The sequence below is a fragment of the Thunnus albacares genome, chromosome 12 (assembly GCF_914725855.1).
Source record: "Thunnus albacares chromosome 12, fThuAlb1.1, whole genome shotgun sequence".
NCBI lineage: Eukaryota > Metazoa > Chordata > Actinopteri > Scombriformes > Scombridae > Thunnus > Thunnus albacares.
In genome coordinates this window covers 19608389-19631186 of record NC_058117.1, presented here as the reverse complement: position 1 = coordinate 19631186, position 22798 = coordinate 19608389, and the positions used below count along the sequence as shown (strand labels likewise).

At 39.1% G+C, this 22798-nt stretch overlaps 1 protein-coding gene across 1 annotated transcript in view; it reads right to left on the bottom strand.

The window, feature by feature from the left end:
- The window catches only part of b4galt2 (UDP-Gal:betaGlcNAc beta 1,4- galactosyltransferase, polypeptide 2), a 190867-nt gene that overhangs the window by 21998 nt on the left and 146071 nt on the right, over positions 1 to 22798 (bottom strand). Inside the window, exons 5-6 of the mRNA XM_044368852.1 lie at positions 19063 to 19250; positions 11767 to 11889 (exon numbers count right to left, since the gene is read on the bottom strand). Coding sequence (XP_044224787.1) covers positions 11767 to 11889; positions 19063 to 19250 — 311 coding nt within the window. The remainder of the gene's footprint in view (positions 1 to 11766; positions 11890 to 19062; positions 19251 to 22798) is intronic.

Here is a 22798-nt window from a genome sequence, read left to right as displayed (position 1 = left end):
CAAACCATGATCTTTCCCTAAACCTAACCAAGTGGTTTTTGTGCCAGAACCTAACCAGACCTTAACCACAGTGTTTTCACACCATAAAACATAACTATTCTTTACGATTACTGCTGATAGAGGCGTCATATTAGAAAATGCACTTATGAGTCGTTCTGGAGTGCAGGTACAATCGACTTATGTGGTCGTTTCATTATGATGATGTGCTGCAAAAAACAGTGGGTGTCGTACAGTATGGTATGGTTATGGAAAGAATAGGCTATAGAGTGAAGTATAGTCATTTACTGTAAAGTGTGTTTACATGACAATTTTCAGCTTTCAAATAGGCCCTTATACTCTGATCAAAGTGGTTCAAAATGGCATTTTTTCTGATTGGGCTATTAATCTAATTATCAGTGTAATAAAAGGCTCCATATACTGTAACCGCAGCTACAGTTGGACCCTTGGAGTGAATCCATTATACAGTATGGTCTACTTCACTAACAGAGGCACCTTGTCCATTTGAAAAAGTCCTAATTCTGTGAAGTAGAGTGGACTGTCCAGCACTTCGCTCTTCTTACAAAAATATCAGCCTGCTAATATGATCTACCATGAAATGTTTCATTTGCTGCCTGAGGCAGAGTAGGACTGTGTGTGTATATATATATGTGTGTGTGTGTGTGTGTGTGCATTTAGGAACATTATTACAGCAGTCTGGACAGTGGTCTGGACAGCTTTGCAGACCCACACACTCACACACACACATGCAGGCCATGGACCTATTTGATTGGATTAATCAGGAATTTCTCCAGCTCTCCTCTCCTATTCCCACCAGTGGAGTTAATTGCATTAGAGCAATGGAGTGGAGGAGAATTGGAAGCTAAGTCCAATGTCCTGCCTCAGTTCTCACTGCCTGCTGAAATGAGACGAGAGAGAAAGAGGAAGGAGTGGGTAGTGATGGTGGTGTGTGGAGAGGTTGGAAGACACTCAGCAGAGAGAAAGTTAATGCAAAAGTAAGGTGTGTGGGTGTGAACAGAAGATGGAGGAAAGATTCTTCGCCCGGCAGCAACACATCTCCAATTTGGTCATTCTCAATAGCCAATAAATGAAAATCAATGACAATATCAGGAACGTACTTAGCCTTGCCCTGCAGGGATATGAATTAGTAATTTTTTAGAAAAGAGGAAATAAAAGAGAAAGATCTCTTTGTGCAACTACTATGCTGAATTTAAGTTTTCTAGTCAGATCAAATTTATGAGAATGACACTTAAATTCTCAAGGATTCGTGCCAGATATTCTATTGTTGCTGCTGGTAGGGTACAAGCAAAGTATTCATTTTTATGTAAAAGTTTTATGAGAGTAAAAGAATACTTATTTCTCTCTCATATTTATACATACTGCACATTATTTAAAAGTACAAATTCATGTTTTTCAATGCCTCAAAAAACTAATTTTTACCTGCTTCTGTTTAATTTCATGTACTGAATTCTCATTATAATTTAAATGATCTATGACTGTATACAATGGTAACCTTAAAAAGTATATAAAGTATAGTATATAGCATATAAAGATTATATATATATATATATATATATATATATATATATAAAGAGTATTGGCAGGTTTACGCTCCACTGCTTTCTTGGGTGTGTGGATTTCCTGTACCAGCAGCAGCTGACTGCGTCTGTCCTGCCTGACCAAACCTTCTGCTAAATGCTTCATTTCCTTCCCTCTCTCTCTCTTTCTCTATCGTCTTTTACCCTGCGCTACTCCCTTCCTTTCTCTGTCCCCTACCTCTCATTTTCTTCCCCTTTTTTCTATCCCTCTGTCTCCTTGTGCTCACTGTTTTTTTTAGTGCATCCCTCACTATTGTGCAGTCTGATACAATTCGACACAGAGGGAGTACAGGAGAGCTACATGTGTCCAGTTTTAAAACTCGAAAAAAAAAAAGATCTGGCCTTCACTGGGAAGGTCACATGCTGTAGAGTACGCATCTTGGATCACTGGATGGGTCACATAAAGTTGCAATAGAAATTTAAGGGTCCCACGGAGCCTCGGATCCGTCTTATTTTACCAAACACAAGAAATATAATCTCGGGCCAGACCAATAAGTGTTTTTTAGACCACAGGCAAAGTCTTATGAAGATTTTGATCAATCAGTTGTTTGGGTCTTGATCAAGATATGTACGGCTGCATTTTGAATCAGCTGAAGCCAGTGAATGACTTTTACAGGAAGACCAGCAGAAAGGGCATTACAGTAGTCTAGTCTGCTGGTGGCAAAGACATGAGTGTTTTTTTCAAATCTGACTGGAATAGCTGACATTGAATTTTTGAGAAATTCCTGAGAGGAAGGTTATTTTGGTGATGCTGCTGATGAGTGAATAAAAGGCCAGCATCAGTAACAACTCCTAAGTTTTTTACTCTGTCAATTGGGGACCGGGGCTCCAAATAGACCTGCTGCCTCAGAGGCTTTTGACCAAACACAAGGTTTCAAAACAACGGGAAGCAATGAGGAGTATACCACCTTCATGCTTCAACAGCCTTGGAGTAATATGTCTGACGGCAAATCCCAAACCAAGACAAGACAAATTTTGTTTTCCATAATAACTCATATTTAAGCTAATGGAGTTCACAGGAGATCAAGCAGACACATTAAAATATCAACTGATCCATAATGTACACCCACAACAATAACACTAGCAGTCAGACCGGCTGACCTGCCTCACACTCATCTCAGCTGCACATTCACATTGCTCTGTTTGTTTCCCGCTGCTGCTGCTGCTGCTTCCCTCAGTCACCTTAACTTCACCCTACATTGATTCCACTCCAATATCAAGTAGATGCTCTCTGTGTCGTGTTGACTTCTATTCTGTGACTGTCATAGTAAATGTATCATATCAGAAGGTGCAGATGCTCTCTGTTTACCCAGGGGAGTTATTTTGTTCTTCCTGCCAAGCCTTCTGGATGCCTGCTTTTATTTGTCCAGAGAGTATGTTAGAAAGATGAGACTTTAACGGCAGATATGACTGAATTACTTCTTGCTGCAATTAAGTGGTCGAATCATAAGAAGAGTGCGTGACTGAATTGGAATCACCTGGTCTGGCAAATCCAACTCCTTTAGTACTTCAAGCAGATAAAAAAGTGACTTATGAACACTTTTGATGCAGACCTGGAAGAAGAAAGTAAGTTAAATGTGTTGCTCAGAAGAAATATTTTTGAACCACATGAAGTTCAATGGATGAATACGACTTCAGAGGAGTGAGGCAGAACTGCAACTCGAGTGTAAGATGAAAGAAGTTCAAAAAAGTTATAAACTTTTGAGGAGAAGCACGTCAGGATCACCTGTCAAACTGAAATGGGCAACCCATGAGTGATGAGAGATCCAGGAAAGCTACTTCTTCATTGCGACACTCCGAAGGTTCCGGTATTGAAACGAACTAGGTTGGAGAACACGTAGTACGACCACGTCCAAATGGGCACACTTGACGGAGGGTAAAAAGCAGGCCGCCATAGAGAGGGGCCTTGAATCGTAGAAATAAGGATGAACTGTGCACATTTGCGAATAGGCTCTCTTCAAAGGCATTCATTGTGTTGCACTCGGTTGTGCACACAAAAGTTGGCAGAAGAAGTTGTGTGAAAAACGATAAAAAAGAGACTCTCCTTTGCACACCTGGCCAATCACTCTGTCAAGTGGGTGGGTTTGTCTGACTTTGGGTTTCAGAAAGTTGCAAAATTTGTCAGATGTGACTCCCACACTTCCAACGTCAGAGAAATATCGGGAGGGTTTCCGACATTGTTAAGCCAGATTTATGCTTGATTCAAGAGGTTAACAGGAGACATGCCATAAATACCATGATGTAGCTTTCGATTTATAATTCGGCGCTGGATGTCACCCATAGATATCACCACCATAACACCACACTGATGTATCTGACTCGATCAGGCTGTATTGATTCAGAGCGACGCACATACTTACAGAACTGGAGAAGACTATTTTGCCTCGTTTCATTACTGAATCAGAGAATATTCAAGAGCAGGCGTGTTTACATCCATGTTTCATTCAGTCATTAACAGAGAGCACTGATCACAGTGAGCAGAATGTTTGCAGTAGAGATTTCTTTCTGCTAGATGTGTGTTACTGAAAATGAGGAGATAACGGAGTAGTTTTTCAATGACCTTAATAATGTCTTGACTCTTAAAAATCTCCACCGGCATCAGAAACTTGTTGGAAAACACACACAGCCAATAACAGTTCTTCACATGCAGTACACACGTGATAGCTGCTGTAGCCCAGAGGTGTAGCTTCAGAGTCTACACAAGTAGCCACAGAAGGTATGGTGTAACCTCTTGATTCAGAGGTATAAATCCAGCTTTCGACGACCTGGCAAGCACTTTGAAGCATATTGAGGCCCCCAGCGTTTTCAGTGCATTTTGCATTTCTCTGTTTGAACGTGGCCTCATATAACACATTTCAACCTTTACAAAGTGCTTCACAACTGCAAATTATATAAAAAAGAGAGAAGAAACAAACAGAAAAAAGAAGAAAATAAATGTGATGAAACAAAGACGAGTGTGTTGAGACAAGCGTGTTTATAAAAAGCCTGAGGATTAAATGCGGGGCAAGTCAGAGCATCAATAGAATTTCTTAGAGGAAAAAATAGGTCTAAAGATGAGATTTAAAGCACTTGACAGTATTTGCTGACCTGACCCGAGGGTGCAGACTGTCTCATAACCTGGAAGTGTGATTGTACTTATCAAAAGCTTGGCATTCGGAAAGTGTTAAACCCAAAATATCCTGACTTTTACACCATTGACAAGGCTTCATAGAGACACGTGTGGTCCTTGAGCCTCTGTGCCTGCATGTGCACATAATGCTGGCTCAGGCTCTGTTGAAAGCCACTGCTGGGAGGTTTAGAGAGAGGAAGGGGAAAGGGCAAGGAAAGAAGCGAGGGAGCATGGCAGGAATGAGTAAGTGTGTGTGTGTGTGGTGGAGGCTGGTCTGTCATGGAAGCCCTTGGGACAGGCACAGTCTTTGCCCAAGGCTAATGCTGCATGTTCAGAGAGGGTGAAGGGATGCTGAGAAAGAAAAGCCTCTCTGCCTTTCACTCTGTAATATCCACCAACTTTTTAGACAGGCATGTGGAGGCTAGTGGCAATGGCAGCTGTGGAAGTGGCATGTGTCCTCTCCGCCACGGGCTCGGGCCACACTGAACAGCAGGGACCGCTTGTTCCCCTGGGCTAACATTAAGCTTGCAGGACCCATTTCAAGCACTGGCCATGCCATGGTCTGTGGCATCAAAACCAGCATAAAAAAGGAAATTTCTGGAGGGAAGCAAGAGAGGGAGATAGGAAAGAAGACGTGGAGAGTTAGAGGGGCAGAAGAGAGGGGAAAACTGAGTGAGGGAAGGGTGCTGAAGAGTAAAGGAGTGATTTAGTCATTTAGTTGATGCCCCTTTTTTACAGAGCAGCTTTCAAAGAATGAGCAGATGGAGGTTCAGTGTCGCGTTCAAGGACACTTTGACTGGACGCCAAGCTGATGGACACATCAGCTGCTTGCAAAGATCAAACCTGTGAACCCTGTCACCCTTTAACGACAGAGAAAAAACAAGGGGCGCATTTCATGGGTGCCACACACTCTGATCTATACCGCTTTTATCTCTCCATCTCTTTACCCTTCTCCAAGTAGTTTTACTGAGTCTTGAGAGACAGCGCAAGCTAGCTTGTTAGTTCACTCAGCTGGAGACCCCCATCCCCAACTCTGCACACTTCTGAAGCTTCAGATTTCAAAATAAAACTCATAAGCTTTTTCTCTATTGATCCCTGAAGGGAAAAAATTAAAGTGAAAATGTTTGACTCTACAGGACCAAGAAAGAGCATGTTTTCCCAGCCTTTATGTTCTGCCAGGATTAAACATGTTATGTAGTTATATATTTTGGGTTTCATTAATTAGGACAGTGCAAGACTAAGGGCTGAATTTTAATCAATAAAGCACAACAACAAGTGAAAGGTGGCAGGTCTTGGGTGCACGGACTGGACTGTGTGGGAGTCTCCAAGCCCAGCTGCTATTTGGGTTCATGTATATGCTGCAGCACAAAGTGCAAAAGGGCTCGGCCAAGAGGAATATAGATCAGAAGGTGTGGTGATTAATAAGTATGCTCTGAGCCAGTCACATTACTGGTCTCAAGCATGACAAAATTAGTTCCACAAATGGAAAGGCGTTTCTTAAGGAAATTATATTGTATTGTCTGGAAGGTGCAGAGCGTTGCATTGTTTGCAGTCAACATCAGATGGTGTGGGGCTTTAACAAAGTTATTTATAGTACAATTATGATAGAAATAAATAACTAAAAATGTTTGTATTGCATCAATCCAACGCTATTTCAGTTTTAATTCTACTGTATTTCACGTTGTAAATGATCACATCTTATTGCAATGATGTGACAGCTGCATTTAAATGTGATGCATTTAAGGAATAAATCATAACTATTCCTAAAATTACAATTGGGATTGAGGCAATGGTGCACAGGATGGATGAGCCCCAGTAATCTGAAGTTATAACTGACCAGTCTGATGTGTGTAGACTGTGTGGTATTTTGTAGCAGCCTGGAGTCATTATCATGTGATTAAATCAAGGTAAACACAGTGGATAGCTGTGTGTAAAGGCACTGCCATTTGAGTCAATCCATCAGTTAGATGTTTATACATCTTACAAGCTAAGTGAAAAACTGCTGGTGGCGCTACATAAAAAGTCAAGGGACCAGCAAAGTCATTAGGATTTATCCTCTGGGCCCCAGTAATGTCCGCAGAGACAACATTTATGACCGGATTGTTTCAAAAGTAGGCAGTTTACACTCAGTTAACAATTTAAAACCAAACCAACATCAATAATTTTTGTAGGTGATTTAGGTCCAGATGACATTTCGGCCAATGCGTTCTGCCTATTTCACTTCCCACACAGACTGTTTACCTGCATGCAACCAAAGCATGTTCCTGCAGAAATCATCGCAATGGAAATGGAAAATAGAAGGCTTCTGATCCCAAAATCTTGTCCCTTGCCTACAGATTCTGCATTCATATGCAGAATCTGTTAACAGAGATTAAGTCTGGACCAACCAACCAACATGTCACTAGCAGGGGCTAAAAATCCACAAAAATTCAATTACAAGATTTTACATGGCAGGAGTGAGTAGGAGACTGTTTTGCTTGCTTCGATAGCCTCAGCTACGTCCACACACCATCTCCCTCCAACAGCTTGTCCAAGTGTGTTTTCAAGGGCATTTCCCTTCAGATTGCTCTGTGAAAAGCTTTAAAACAAGCCAGCCCTGAAAAGTGAAGATGGATGGTGGGAGGGGGTGTGAGCCTTAGTGTAGAGCAAGACATAACCTTCATGCTCAGCTTTTATCCAATGTTTTATTCTTTAATTTATTATAAGATTGACTGTACAATTTTTTACAGTTTTACTCTGTAATAAACAACAAGGAGAGAAAACCACAAGGAGGCACAGAGAGGACTTTGATGCACGACCCAGTACAGCTCAGCATATCTCAAGGTATGTTAATCGATTGGACCACTGAGTTTCACCGATAATTGAAACCAAATACACAACAGGAGATATGAGTACATATGAAGAAATAATACAGATATTCAGAATGCAGCGTGACATTTATAATCAACTCTCTGTTGTTCTCTCTTCTTGTGCTGGATTATGTTAGTTGTCAATATGCCACTAATTGACAAATTATGTCACAATTTAATTTGTCAATAAGTGGCATATTAGACAAATTATTGGGAGTTTAAGTTGCAATAAGTTTTGATGAAAATGACCAAAAGACAAAACACGGTTGGCTAATCAAATTTACATGACAAATATGCATACTTACACATCCAGCTGACACACAAAGCAACATGAACATCCCATTTGAAGTTGTTGACATGTCACCTGTACATCCAAAATTTACTGGCATTTTAGCTCTGGTTTCGTCTCCACCAACTTCTGAGAAAGAAGTTTGGATTTTTAGCATCCTAAAAGGTCAACGTTCTTCACCACATGCTTCATTTGGTTACTTTAAATCTCTGCTCATTCTAGGCAGGTAGCGTACACCTAGCTCGGTTGAGCTTGTAGACTGTTGTCTACAGTTTTATATGGAATGGTTAATGATACAATATACATGCAGTTTACAATGTTTGGGTTGAAAGACTTAAGCAAATGAGCTAGAAGCAGACAGAAACTGTAAGAAGCAGTTAAAATCTACGTAGAGTTGCAGAGTTGGGTGTTAACTCGCTGAGACTTTGGCACCATCAAACACTAATTTCCTGTTGGCTTGAAATGTGGCGTTTAAATGTTTGCAGCTTCCTCCTTCAGAGAACAGCAGTTTGTCAGCTTGCATTCATTATCTTACAATGACACTGACCCAGATTTATGTTGAAAAAAGTATCACAAAGTCAAAGCAAACTTTTGAATCAACTTCTGCAGTGTAACCCACTTCTTCACTGTCCATCTGCATTCATAATATGTTTCAAACACTTTAGCGCAGTTAGCTGTTCACCTCTGTTGCAAGTATGTTTGCTAATTTTTTTTGCTAAGTACAACTATTTTGGTGCACCCACTTTCACTCAACTCAACATCTGGTTAATTATTTTGTGCCTTGCCTGCAATCATTGGAAAATTCCAACAGAACTGGTGTGATCTCCATAAAAATGTACAATGGGTGGCGATAATAAGTACGTAGTTGCATATTGATTGAAATACTGTAAATTATGCTACTTCCAGTTTCTCCAGTCAACAAGACTAGGTCAAAAACTAGTATATGGCAGGACCATGTATGGTCAATGTGTGAAATTGTGGCCAATTTGTTACTGGGAGAGTCAGTGGTAGCGTGAATTTCTGGATATTAAATGTTCATCTGCAATTTTCTGTAGCGGTCCCAGTAATAAGTAATTTGTTGTTAAAGTGTACTGAAGTAGCATATCACATGACATGGTTAAGCTATGTTTGAGTCAAAAAATAGGTTATAAATGCAGTTGCAAGAACAATACTTTCCACTCATATCTTGGGATGTTTGATTTGAAAGAGAACTTATTTTATTTCTAATTATAACTATTCTAGTTGTCTGTTAATTCCCCCTGCTCTTTCATCTGTTACTATCTGCAGATGTCTCTTGTTTCTCTAAGACTTACTCTGCATTGAGCGTTTTGTCAGAGTGATTGTTATTTGGGGTGCTTTAACTGTGCTCTCTCCCTCATGCCTCCTGGCGCATGCAGAGCTGTTTTCTCTCCTACTCTGTGAGCTCACGCTGTTTGTCCCGGCTGGGATGAAGCCAAAGCCGCGCGAACCAACATTGGAGGTTTCTCACGCGCAGCAGCCCCAGGCACACCATTGGGTGAGCTGCCGACATCATCTTGAGGAGCAACATGACGCTCCCCGTCGGCACAGAGGCCGCGGACCTCACACGCCGGGTCAGCCGCATCAACGCCTCCACACGCTCCTCTGACAGTCATGCAATCATGGAGTGAGAGTCCAGGTGCAGAGCGAGGTAGGGCATCTGCTAGCTCAGCAACAGGGAGCTCTTAGCATGCAATAAATTTGGAATGAGCTGCAGTCAGTGGAAGTGCTGTGAACACCCCCTGAGGACGAAATGGGTTAAATTCCAACACTCGGCCGACCAATGGTGTAACTTCATCACTCAGTGAGTCAGTCAGAAAGACATTACTGTGTGTAGATCTGGCTCGGCTGTTGCGATCCAGCCAAAAATGAACCATACACTGACCACTAAGTCAGACTGCAAGGTTGTTAAATTGCATTATGATCTATTGAACCTACAGTCCTGTAAGTATCCCTGAATGATTTCAGTGCAAAATACTACAAAGGAGGAAAAAACTACAAAGAAAATTTGCTCTTTGATTCAGTGGAAAAGATCAAAATTTTGCAGCTGTGCTGGAAATATCTCTAAAAAATATCAATTTGTTAACATTTCGCACCTCACTCAAAGCAATATGAAAAATCCACATATCTTCACATACATACTTAGCAGGGTTTATACGTTCAAATGAAATTTTCAACGTAGCCCTTCATTGTAAGTGTAAGTGTACGTATGTATGGTCCTACATGGAGGTTAATTTGAACAGCAGAAGTCAATGCGTGGGTGATTTACAGTAAATACAAAGCAAAACAGGATTTTAATGATATTCCTGCATGACACTTCACATTTCATAGCAGCTGAAATAGCTCAGCTGGAGTGCAGTGAAATATCTCGAGGGAAATCTGCAGCAACTAATGGCCTACCGCAGCTATCATCCAATAAAAAGTTAGAGGTTTAACTTTATCTGTCATCCTCTGTCTCATAATTGCAGACACGCACACGCACACGCACACACACGCACACACACACACACACACACACGATGCTGCTATTCAGTGAACCACACACGGATCTGTTTTATCACATCTTGGCAGACGCTTACAGACAACAGTAATCTCCTGAATACTCTGGTGACTGACAAAGTCCATTCTCAAAAACACCAATTTTCAAATGCTCTATTTTCAGTTGTCTTATAATGCTATTACACTGAAAAGGGAAAGATAAGCTTCACAGTGTGAGAGTGACAGCAGGACACAGGAAGAGAGAAATAAAAACAGATAGTGAAGAATAGAGATACCATAAAGACAGAGGTAGCATTGTGTGTATGTGTGTGTGTGTGTGTGTGTGTGTGTAGTTAGTGTACTTGAGCTGAATCTGAATATTAACATATCCGTTTATGTGACTGAAATATATTTTGTCTTGAAGCTAATCTGACATGACAACTGACAATTCCTTCAATTGTGAGCATATTTATGCCACCTTAAATGTTTATTTTAGTTGTACAGCAATAAGAAGGTGACATTTCTAGTTTGTTGTGACTGAAGGTGGTAACATGCGTAACAGAGCGGATATCGGGGAATATATGGAAACTGTAAGCTGAGCTTTAGGTGCCATGTAAAGTTGCAGATTAATTATTTCTATAATATAAAACTAAATCTTTATTTATTGCATTAAGCCTTCATGATTCTATAGTTCCTACAGTACCTAGCACAGATGGATGACTGTATATTGTTGCAATATGCATTTGTTTAACAGTCAGATCATCAATTCACCAGGTAATTAAGCAATTTTCAGTCCAAACAACCATCTGGATAGACAATAAATTAAACTAATGGCCCTGTAAGTGGTTCAATGCGTTTAAGCCGTCTTAAGTCATCTTTCTGTCTTCCTGTCAAATAGATATTCTTCTCCCAGATTTCATTTCACCACACTTCCACAGTAATATCATTAGTAAACTTAGGCAAGTCATTAAAAGCTGACTGGAGTGCTTCAAAAGGTTAATTTATTTGCTAATCATTCTCCTTTTATGAACAATTACAATAAATCACACACTCCACGAAGAACTTCAGTGTCGCTTTCAGTTGAGAGACTTGATTTCACTCTTCTTTTTTTTTCTCCGCTGAAATAATGTGACTATCCGTGCACACATGAATGTGCGTGACTCTGCGTATATGTGTGTGTTAAACTGAGCTGGTGGTCTGACAAATATTTTATTCCAAACAGACTCAAAACCTAACAAACATAACCCCTGACAGATGGTATATTACAGTTTATTCGGTGTACTTTACTCATTTCAAAATGCCAATTTTGACAAGTATTTTGGTTCAGTTTTAGTTCTTCTAACTTTCTCTTAAAGCAATTTTAAAAACTCAATTAGGTAGAATAATGGTGGAGATATCATGGGCAGAACCAGGAGCCTCCAAGGTTACCTATTGTAGATGTCGTCGTCTTCCCCTCCCCAGCCCCAGTACTCGTTTGGGAAGCCGTTGATCTTCAGAAACTGCTTTTTACTGAGGCCTGAAACTCCTCCAAAGTATCCTGCGTAGGGAAGCCTGCAGGAGAGGAGAGAAAAAAAAAAACAAAGATAGGAGAAGATGGGAAAGATGAGAGGAAGAGAAGAAATGAGAGGGGGGATTACAAAGCTATAAGGCAAACATTTGAGGAAGATGAACTAACCTCATGACATTACAATTCAAAGAAAACCATGCACTCTACTTTAATGAGTCGTTATCAAATAATGCCTAAACAAACAAGACTGTTCGTAATGATTGGCCACTGTCTGCTCCATTTCACAAATTGATATTGATTTTATGGCAACCAAACAAGAAGTGCCTGTTTTTATGTCCTTTATGCACAAACTGAAGTGAAAAACCAAAGCAAAATCACTTTCACACATTCATTCCAATTAGTCGAGTCAAAAAGAAGAAATCTTCTTTACAACAGGAAGAAACAACGTACATTAAACACACATCCAGTTCAACCTGTGAAATTTAGGATTGCTTTTGTCTGCAGGAAAAGCAAAACAAAAAGTCACTTTTGGTCTGTGTTCAGTAGTACATGCACATCCTCTCACACTCCAGTTTATTATGAGACATATAATTAACATTTCCACCCACACAGGAAATAGCTAATAATAATAATAATAATAATAATAATAATAACAATAATAATAATAATAGTGTTCCTTCTTTCGTATTTTTAGTCTAAGATGCAAGCTACTGTGCAGCAATGATTGGCTGCTACTGTCCCGTCCTGTGGCCTGCAGAGATGGCAGAATTTACATTTGAAAAGCATCTCAGACCGTCCTGAAGTGGTTTGAGACATTCAGATCCTTTAGATTTACATTTAATCATTTGACTGGTGAAATGACCTTGTCTTGGATGAATTTTTAAGTGGATAATATGTTATATATTGTATATCCATATAGAAGACACATGGAAGGACTGGGTGTTATTGGGGGCCAACGTATTTCTGCACACTGTCAGCATCTGGTGCTTATAGGCAGCTACACAAACAAACACTTCACATCTATGTTCTTCCCACTGTGTTAGCTTGAATGCTACAAAGAATTTAATGACGAGTTTCATTCGTCCTTCATCTGGCTTTACATTAGAAATGTCAGATAATGCCTGACTCAATTATATAATTGCCCCATTATGAATTCTGTCACCCGAGAAGAATCAATTGATAAACGTACAATGAAAGAGAAATTAGAGCTTAAAGAGGAGAACATGAAACCAGAAGAGATGAACAGAAGAAACACAAAGAGTAAGAAAAAGTGCAAAATATTACATAAAAGTAAAGAAAATGAGGGAGAAGAGAGAGTTAGAGGATGAGAAAGAGCAAGATAATTAAGTGATAGAGGAGAGTCTGTGTCATGTTCGTGAAAGTACATACAGTATATATAGTATATAAAAATGATGCATGTGTATGTATGTGTGTGTGTGTGTGTGTGTGTGTGTGTGTGTGTGTGTGTGTGTAGACAGTGGACAGACAACTACTTTTTTTTATTTTTTCCTCAAAAGTGGTGAGGCTAGTGGAGTGGGACGAACGTCAGCTGGGAGTGTCATGACAGGCGCCCGGAGTCTAACCAGAGGCTGACGCACGTGTGTGTGTGTGTGCGTATCTGTGTGTGTGTGCGCACAGTATGTGTTGTCAAACGTATGACAGGTCCCAGTTGAAAGATGACAAGCAGAAACTAATGAGACCGTCTGTTTCTGCACAAGTTTCTCCCAGCAACAATATGGTGTGTTTGCGTGTGTGCTTATGCTGGAAATGGACACACGCTAAGAGAGAGAGAGAGGGAGAGAGAGAGAGAGAGAGAGAGAGAGAGAACATTTGCTAAACTGTTCACATGTTTTTCTTGAGAACTTCAGAACTAAGTTTAAAATTTTCATTATTGAGCTATAAAGAGAATAAACAAAACTCTTATATAATATTCTCAACGGTTGCAGCTCCATAAACATAATCTCTGTGTTAACATTTCTAGTCTATATGTTATATTCATCCATCAAATAATAACTCTCACTACTGAGATGCAATATAGGCATGTCAGAAAGTTTTCAATTTTGGGACAAAAAGTATATATATAAAAAGGGGGAAACCAGCTTGTCCTGGATCTATTCTTTTTTTTTTCATTGAGTTGATGTGTTTTTTGTACCATCATTCTCTCAGTTATAATATTCTTGGCTTTGTTTTTATGTTAGGGGAGCTTGGATGGTCCTATAGATCACTTAGTGAATGACTGACACGTGTTAAAGATCACCTCAGAGATAGCAGACAAACATCCGGGGTAGGTGATTAATTATTTCTCTGTGGACAATTTCATGCTGTTTCATTTTAAAGGTAAGAATGCTATCTTAAATACGGTATTTCAGGCAGCAGAGGTGACTTTGACATTTATCACTGTGTTCTAACATTTAAACTACATTGATTAGCTGGAAAGGGCATCTGTAATTAAAGGTGCAAATGTGTAACGTTTGATGGCCCTAAATCCTAAACCTTATGTCTGGTTTATACAAAATGTGTTACTCAAATGCAGATTTCCTTACAAACTGCAGTGATTTACCAAATGAGGACACTGTAATTAACGGTCAAAATAACATAAATTAGATGGATGTTAAAGAGCCTAAAAACCTATTTTCTCAATTAGCTTCTTTATATGAGCAATGAGGTCCAACATTATGCAAAATTACAAAATTGGAAAAGTCATGAGACACATTTTTTGTATTTGTGTTTTTGTGTTTTGAAGTGGTTGGGACTTAGTGATGTCACATTGATTTTTATTACATAGATTGCTCTTCATTTAGTAATGTATATTTAATGTTGTAGGGAAACTCTCAAGTTGTTAAACCACTTCACATGTTTCATTGCGAAGAAACTAATGTTTTTACATTAATGTCTATCCTTAAACTCCATCAAACATGTTGAATACATTTCCTGCATCATACATGTGTTTTTCTTTTACATTGGTTTGCTGTCCTCTTCTTTCATCTGTGCTTTGTTACTTTTGCCATTTCCGTTTTTAACTGTGTTAAAGGGGACATAACATGCTTTCTGTGATTTTCTTCCCCATTGAATTGACATCAGATCGTTCACACATGCCCGTGCCTTCTCTAGCCTTTGTTGCTAAGGATGCTCCATGGGTTGTTCGTGTTGTCCACTCACATATTTCGGATCTCGTCTTGAACATCTACAAATGTTTTTGAAAAGTTGACATTTTGAATAAAAAAAGGAAAAAATATGTGAACTCCTACTACTACTGTTTGTTTATTTAGCCTCCAGAACCACTGGAAGTCTCCAAAGGGACAGCTTCCAGGAGCTGATCGGCTCATCGTCTTAAAGGTGCAGTATGTAGAATTTAGTGGCATCTAGTGGAGCGGACTTGGCAGAAATGGAATATAACATTCACAACTATGTTTTATTTGGTGTATCATCACCTGAAAATAAGAAGCATTTTGTTTTTGTTACCGTAGAATGAGCCCTTTATATCTACATGGAGAGCAGGTCCTCCTCCTCTTCCACGGAGTCCGCCGTGTTGCACCACCATGTTTCTACAGTAGCTCAGAAAGGACAAACCAAACACTGGCTCTAGAGAGGGCCTTTCGCGTTCTTTCACGAGTTTCACAAGGTTCTTCTACACGCTTGGAGGGGGAAGGTTGAGAGGAAGTGTATTCATTTGGTTGTAATCTGCAACCTCACCACTTGATGCCACTAAATTCTACACAATGGTCCTTTAAAGAGACAGGAGCTAAAACGGCCTGTTTCAGACGGAGTCTGAACAGCGGGGCTGTATAAAGGGCCAGTATAAGATAAATAATGAGTTTTTTGAACTGTAAATTATGTAAAAATATACCAGTAGAACCCCAGAATAAAAATATAGACCTGGAAATGTACATGATACGTCCTGACAGTAAACGTTGACCCACTCAATGGATTCCTAACATTGTCAGAATAAGGTCAGGACATTGTGCATATGTGCACTCTGCAAAGGTGTAAATGGGCTGTAGTGCACTCATCCTATGCTTACCCAGGGAGCAAGTGCTTAAACATCCACAAAATTACCTACAAAATAATGGTAATTTAATTTAATACATACATTACATAAGTTGCTGACAGAGACTACAATTTGTGGAATGTGTCTGAAAGAGCCATGTTGTGAAATGGACTTCAAGGTGACCCTCTCTGCTCAGAGAGCTGTTAGGTGTCGTGAGGCGCTAAGTTAATGGAATGGCACTTAATGTGTCCTGACGTTCACTGGCAATGTTTTTTTTTACCATTTATAAAAAAAATAAAAATAAAAAAACAAAACAAGTAGTGCTTTTACATTAGGGAGCAGCTGAGGATCTTTTCCTGAGATGACTCAGCTGGAGTCAGTCTGCACGACACCTGAACTTAATCTTCCATTATTTTTTTCTTTCTTGCATTAATGCTGGTTTGCTTCAGCTTGGGAGCCTCTAACTCTTAAGACTGAACAAAAATGTTGGTAGGCAGACTCAGACCGCTTTGACCTTGGGAACCGATTCTCTATAATGATCTGATTTTTACATCAGCAATTAACTACAATCAATTATGTGACCTTTCACTCTCTCTCACCACCAGCCTATACTTTAATCTCCTATTCCTTAATTTTCTAGGAGCCAGAAAAAGTCTGATGAACCCATTTTAAGTCCTTACTGATTAATTGCTAATAAAAAACGTTACCTACAGCCCTGCTTACCACCTGGTTTCGTATTTGTTGCCAGAGAGCATTAGCTTATTAAGCATTATATCAGGGAGCTCTGGGTTTTCAGTAGAATAGGTTTTGGGGAATGACAGCTTTTGGAAGGGTAGGTCATTTTCACTGGCCATGTTTAGGCCATTAATCAATGCTTCCAGTGCTTTTAGATAATTGAGGGCAAGTGTGGTGTCACTATGCAAAAAGACACAACTAAAACAGAACCCAAGCATTCAGTACTGACTGTGAGGATCTCTTTTGACTCCACAACATGTTGATTACATGCTGGAGATGTGACCAAGAACATTCCCTTAACACAGAATACTACATAGAATACCAAGGTTTTCTTGGGAGGGTTGTCTAACATGCAGATAGGGGACTAAAGCTGGATTTATGCTTGACACAAGGGGCTAACAAGAGTCCCACTGAAGATTCCAACCACATAGGTTTTGATATATAGTTCACTGTAAGATTTCTCATGTTTATACCACCACCGCAAGACAGTATAGGCCATATTGTGCTTTAATTATAGTAACTACAGCAACTGTTCGACAATCTGCCGTGTTTCATTAGTGAAGATAACACTATTTCATGCAGTGGAGATGTCTTTGTGAGATGCGTTATTGAAAAGAAGAAGATAACTGAGCCTTTTTTCAGCTTGCTTCATGTTGTCTTCACTCTGAACAATCTGACAAAAAAAAAAAACAGCCCATACTAACCAATCACAGTCGTTGTGGTCCCCACGTGGTATCTCTAAGGTGTTATATTTTTGAGGAGGCACTTACAGCGTAGCTACAGAGGCTGTGCAAGTAGCCAACATAGGTAATAGCTCATTGCAGAATTATTAATGGAGCTGGTCAAGGTGGTGCTGGGTAAAGCTACATTAGCAAGTTTTGGGAGGGTCTATGTTCTTTTATCATGCCGTTTCGTTTTGTGACAAATTGTTGATTAGTTAGATCTAGACAGGTTTTTATTTTGCTCCTGTCTCACTTTGAACTTTCACCACTGCACAAGAAGCCAAGATGTGTGACCTTTTGATCTTTTATATATTTTAAAATATGTAAATTTGTGCAACTGCCTTGTGATGGAAAATTAAGCTCTTCTTTTTCGAGTTCCAATTAGTGAATTGGCCTGGAACGATGTCACATTGCCAACTTAGTCAGTGCCTCTGTGATATAAATTATGGAAAATATGGACAAATCATGTTCAAAAAGTGTTTCTTGTACATTATAGCTACTTTAAGCTATAAAAACAGTAACTACAGTACACTGCTTATCAACCTGCTGAATGCAGGTTGGTCTAACAGGTCTAGTGTTCAGAGTTATTAATGGTCTTGATTTGTTAGTTACGCTTTGTGTCATGTGTCTTTGTTAGGACTACAGAAGCTTGAGCAACCAAAAATTGGCACTGAGCTGTGATGCATTTTCATGTTAATTTACGCTACAGACAAGAATTTAAAAGTATAATAGGATTTAAATTAAAGACTACTCTGTCAATTGTCTTTCAGAACAAAGACTGTAGCCCATTTCTAAAAACTTTGGTAAGGCAGCCAGCTGCAGATTTGCATTCTCCATATTTATTTTTTACAAACCAAGTTTAACAAACTGTGAAAGTGATATACAATAATAATCGGAGCAGCCAGGCAGGTTCAGAGCCCCTCTTACAGGGCCCTGGGGGAAAAAGTTAACTTTTGGGCTCCTGTTGATCCACATTACGTAGTAGTTAGAACTCTAGAGCTGAAATGATTTGATGATTAATTGATTAGTCCGTTGACAGAACATTAACTGGCAACAGTTCTCATAATTGATTAATTGTTTAAGTATTTTTTTATCACAAAAGCTGGTACCAGCTTCTCAGATGTGAATATTTGTGAATTTTCCATGATAGTAAACTCAACATCTTTGAGCTTTTGACTGTTCATCTGGCAAAACAAATAATCTCAGTATATTAACGTGTTGCTTCAGAGAACTATTTTCTGATATATTATATCAATCGAATATTAAAGAAAATAATTTTCAGACGAATTAATAATGAAAATAATTGTTGGTTGCAGCCTTACAGTACTCCTATGATGGAATAATACTACCTTGCCCTTAGTTTTTTGTGTGCAATTTGATAAAACACAACTTAACAACAATGAGCACAACATAAACTAAAACAATTCAGGTCTTTAAAATCTGGGGCCCCTGGGCAGTTGCCCGCTTTGCCCAGATGGTGATCCAGCCTTTATGTAAGGTATAATTATCCCTGAAGTGTTCTTCATCAATGTGTGTGTGCACACATATGTGACTTAATTTATTCTGCCTTTTAGTGAGAACACTACTGCATTGAGATGAGCTCAAACAAACTTATTGAAATTAGACTTTGGCAAACACCATAACCCAAATTCCATTAAAATAGGTTGAACTGAAGTGCTCTTAAACATCAAGACTTTTAAAGGTAAATGCAAGTAAAAACTTGGGCTCATCAGCACTAAAATCACCCACTAAGGTGAGTATCATCACCTCACCTGAAGCCAAACTTGTCCATGGCGATGGCAAAGTGTCTCGGCTGGTCATAGCAGTGGTAGAGATTGCGGTCGTCCATGGGGATCAGGTCCACGTCGCTGAAGATGAAGCAGTCGTACTCTGCATCCTTCAGAGTCTCCGTGTAGCCAACATTCAACAACTTGGCACGATTGAAAGTGTCCTCACCCAACTGCAAGAAAACACATTAAACAAACACCATTATTTTATTGTTAAATATAAATGAGGAGGACATATTATGTAGCTTCATCAGTGTGTCATCTGCTTGAGAGGTTTTGTGTGAAAAATGTTTAGCAGCTTGGAACGTGTCTTCACTTTGCTGAAATATGTTTGATGGTAGTAACATGTTCAGTTAACTGGATAACTGGATACTGTAACACTGCTCCTATGATGTCCAACATCTGCCTTTAAACTTTATAATAACCTGCCTCTTTGTCCCATAGATCTAAATGTAAACTAATACAAGAAGTACTGTAAAGAGGGCACTAAACATGTCAGAAATGTCATGAAATAAAAGTGGGTTCAAGTGGTATAAGAAGCCGATCAAAATTATGTATCGGGTATTTCACAGGTTTATGAACTAACAGCTAACACTTCACTGCTACATGCACTGTTACCATAAACAAAGGGAAAATGAGTCAGACTAAGCCAAATGAGGTCATGTTAAAATCAAACGTGTCTTTTATGTAATGACCCAGTATGAATTGGTGTATTTACCCTTAGAAAAAAAATCAGTTGCTTGAAACAGTGAAACATATCTTTTCAAGACTCTGCTTGTCTGAAGTTTAACACTTTGAAGAGAACCATTTTTGTTTCAGTTTATCTCTGCTTGAACAGAATCATGCTATGTATGAAAGTATAAGTAATACATGTTTGTCATTACTACAGTTTGCTAGCTAACCAAACGATTAGCTTGATTAGCTGGCTAGTTGTCCCATACAGTAAGTAAAACCCAAAGCAAAATTAGCAGAAATAGCTAATCCAGTGGGCTAATTTCTGTATTTACTTATGTTTGGACTCAGAGACACATGTATAAAATAATTTATTAAATTCAATTTTATTTAAAAAGCTTTAGGAGGCTGGCCCAGATTTATTTTGATGGGGTGAGTGCAAAGTTAGCATGACAATTCTCCTTTAAAGAGGACCTATCATGCACATTTCCAGCTCTATATTTATATTCTGGGCCTCTACTGGTATATCTTTGCATGATTCATAGTAAAAAAAAAAACTCCTTATTTATCTAATGTAACCCCTCAGTTCAGCCTCTGTCTGAAACAGGCTGTTTTAGGTCCTGCCTCTTTATTTCCTCCCTCCCTCCTCCCACCCACTGTGTTCTGAATGTTTAGCTCCTGGAAGCTGCCCCTTGGCCGACTTCCAGCAGTTTCAGAGTCTACATAAATAAAAAAAAACCACAATAGCCTAGTAGTAGGAATTCACTTCTTTTCTCGTTCTGTACATAACATGGAACATCCTAAAATACATCCGTACATGTTTTAGCCCAAATCCAATCCGATACGCGAGTGGACAACGTGATCAACCCGTGGAACGACATTAGCAACAAAGGCTACAGAACAGAAGGCTTTTCGAGGGCATCACAAGGTGGAAGTAAAGGTAACTTTTTCTAAGTGAAGTGTTCAGAGCAGACTGAAGTCTTGGCTTTTGACTTTCAGAGAGCATTTTTACATAATGTTAACCTAATGTTTTGGACCTTTGACCATGTTTATCATGGACATCTGACATTATGACAGTATAAAAATAACAGAAAATCACAAAAAGCATGATATGTCCCCTTTTAATGTAGCCAACCAACTAAGTTGACACTTCAGGTTTAGAGCATTGCTGGCCATCAGTATTTAGTGTCTGCAGTGCTGGTCTGTATTTATCTCCACATACAGTATGAACCGATGTGTGTATTGATCCCAAGAGAGCCGGCTGCTGCAGTGAAACGCATCTGTTTTTCAGACTCTGCATGGCCCAGGTTCAACACTCTGGCTAAGATAAATGCATTCTTGCCAAGCAGCACAGCAGTGTGAGATAGCCGAGGTTAATATATATGACAGTTATAAATTCAATAATGTACAAGCCAGTGTATATCTCTTTCTGCAGAGCTCTTGTGTAACAGCACAGCTTGGAAAAATCCAAGTCCTTGATAAGCTGCTGGGAGGTCAGTGAGCAAAAAGTGATGCTACTCTTCAAGCTGACACTCTTTGGGCAGACTCTTTTCTGACACATGTTGACAGTACATCCTCCCTGAACACTCATTGAATTTATTTTACTTTTCATGACAGGTACAGTTAAGAAGCCCATGATGTAGGAAAAAATAAAAAAAAATTCAAATCCTTTGTACTTTCAGGATCTGGTACATGCATTAACAGACTGAGTCATCAGGACAATTTCCCCTCAAGAAAAGCTTTTATTCACTTACTGTACAAGTCAATTTATTTTGGTACAAATGGCCTCAGTCTCCTAGCAAGCGCAAGCACAATCTTTGTACGGGCAGATTATTTGATTATGAAAGTATGTACTAGCTACACCCTGTGTCACATGTAAAGAGTTGTTCCATTTTAAGTAAAAAAAATACAGTTAATTAATATTTGCAGCCAAAGATGGCTATGCTTTAATTAGAGCTGAAACTAACAATTACTTTCATTAGTGATTAATCTGCTGATGATTTTCTTGATAATCATTTTGTCTATAAAACATCAGAAAACAGTGAAAAGTGCCCGTCACAATTTTCTAAAGCAAAAGGTGACATCAAGTTGTTTCTTGTTTTGGTCGACCAATAGCCAAAAACCCAAATATATTCCATGTAAGAAAAGGAAGAGAAGCAAATTAAATGTTTGGCATTTTGCTTTATAAATTGTTCAGGTTACTTGATGAAATAAAATATATACAAGAACCACACTGAAAGAGGAAATGTAATAGCAGGGTTGGAAATTACAGTAGGGTATTAAACAGCAAAATTAGCATGAAAATTGCAGTATAATGTCCGGACATGAAAGTCTGAACATCCTTTTGTGAAAATTTTTCAAATTGCTCTTTATCTTTGCACTTTTTTATGGTATTGTTTGTTCCAGTCTGGATGTATTTCATTCATTCATTCATTCATTCATTCATTGTAATATGTGTAAGTTACTGTTCTTGAAATACAGTTCACATTATAGCATTTACAAAGAAATCTACTGTTTGTCACTGTGTTTACACTGGAAAATTAGCAGTGTGAGTATTAGAGTATCAGTATTAGAACTGTAATATAGGCTTTCATGCAAATAGACTACTGTTAAGTCCTTATGCAAAGTGTGTAAGATGTGAGAGGCCCCACATGACAAGATTACATGTTTATGTTAATTAGATTGGGTCCCAGTGCGAACCTTCATTTCTAAATCATAAAAAAGGACTTCCCAGTGTGATGAATACCTCAGTATCTACAGTATGTAGCAGAACAATGACCCACTGTTACGAATTTGCCGCAGTCACGTATTCCTGGGCCATTAGGGAAAACCACCCACTTTTGACAGCACCAAGAATCTCCGAGATGATTAATGTATCTGCTGCCTGTCCTTACTTTTGCTCAGGTTACAATCTATTTTCTTTTCTTTTCTTTTTCTTTTGGAGGTATACTTGCTTCCATACCGGTGCATTATCTGTCTGGACCGACCGTGAATCAAGTACAATGCGTAATCCCTCTGGTAAACCCGCTAATACCTGAGATTTGAGAGC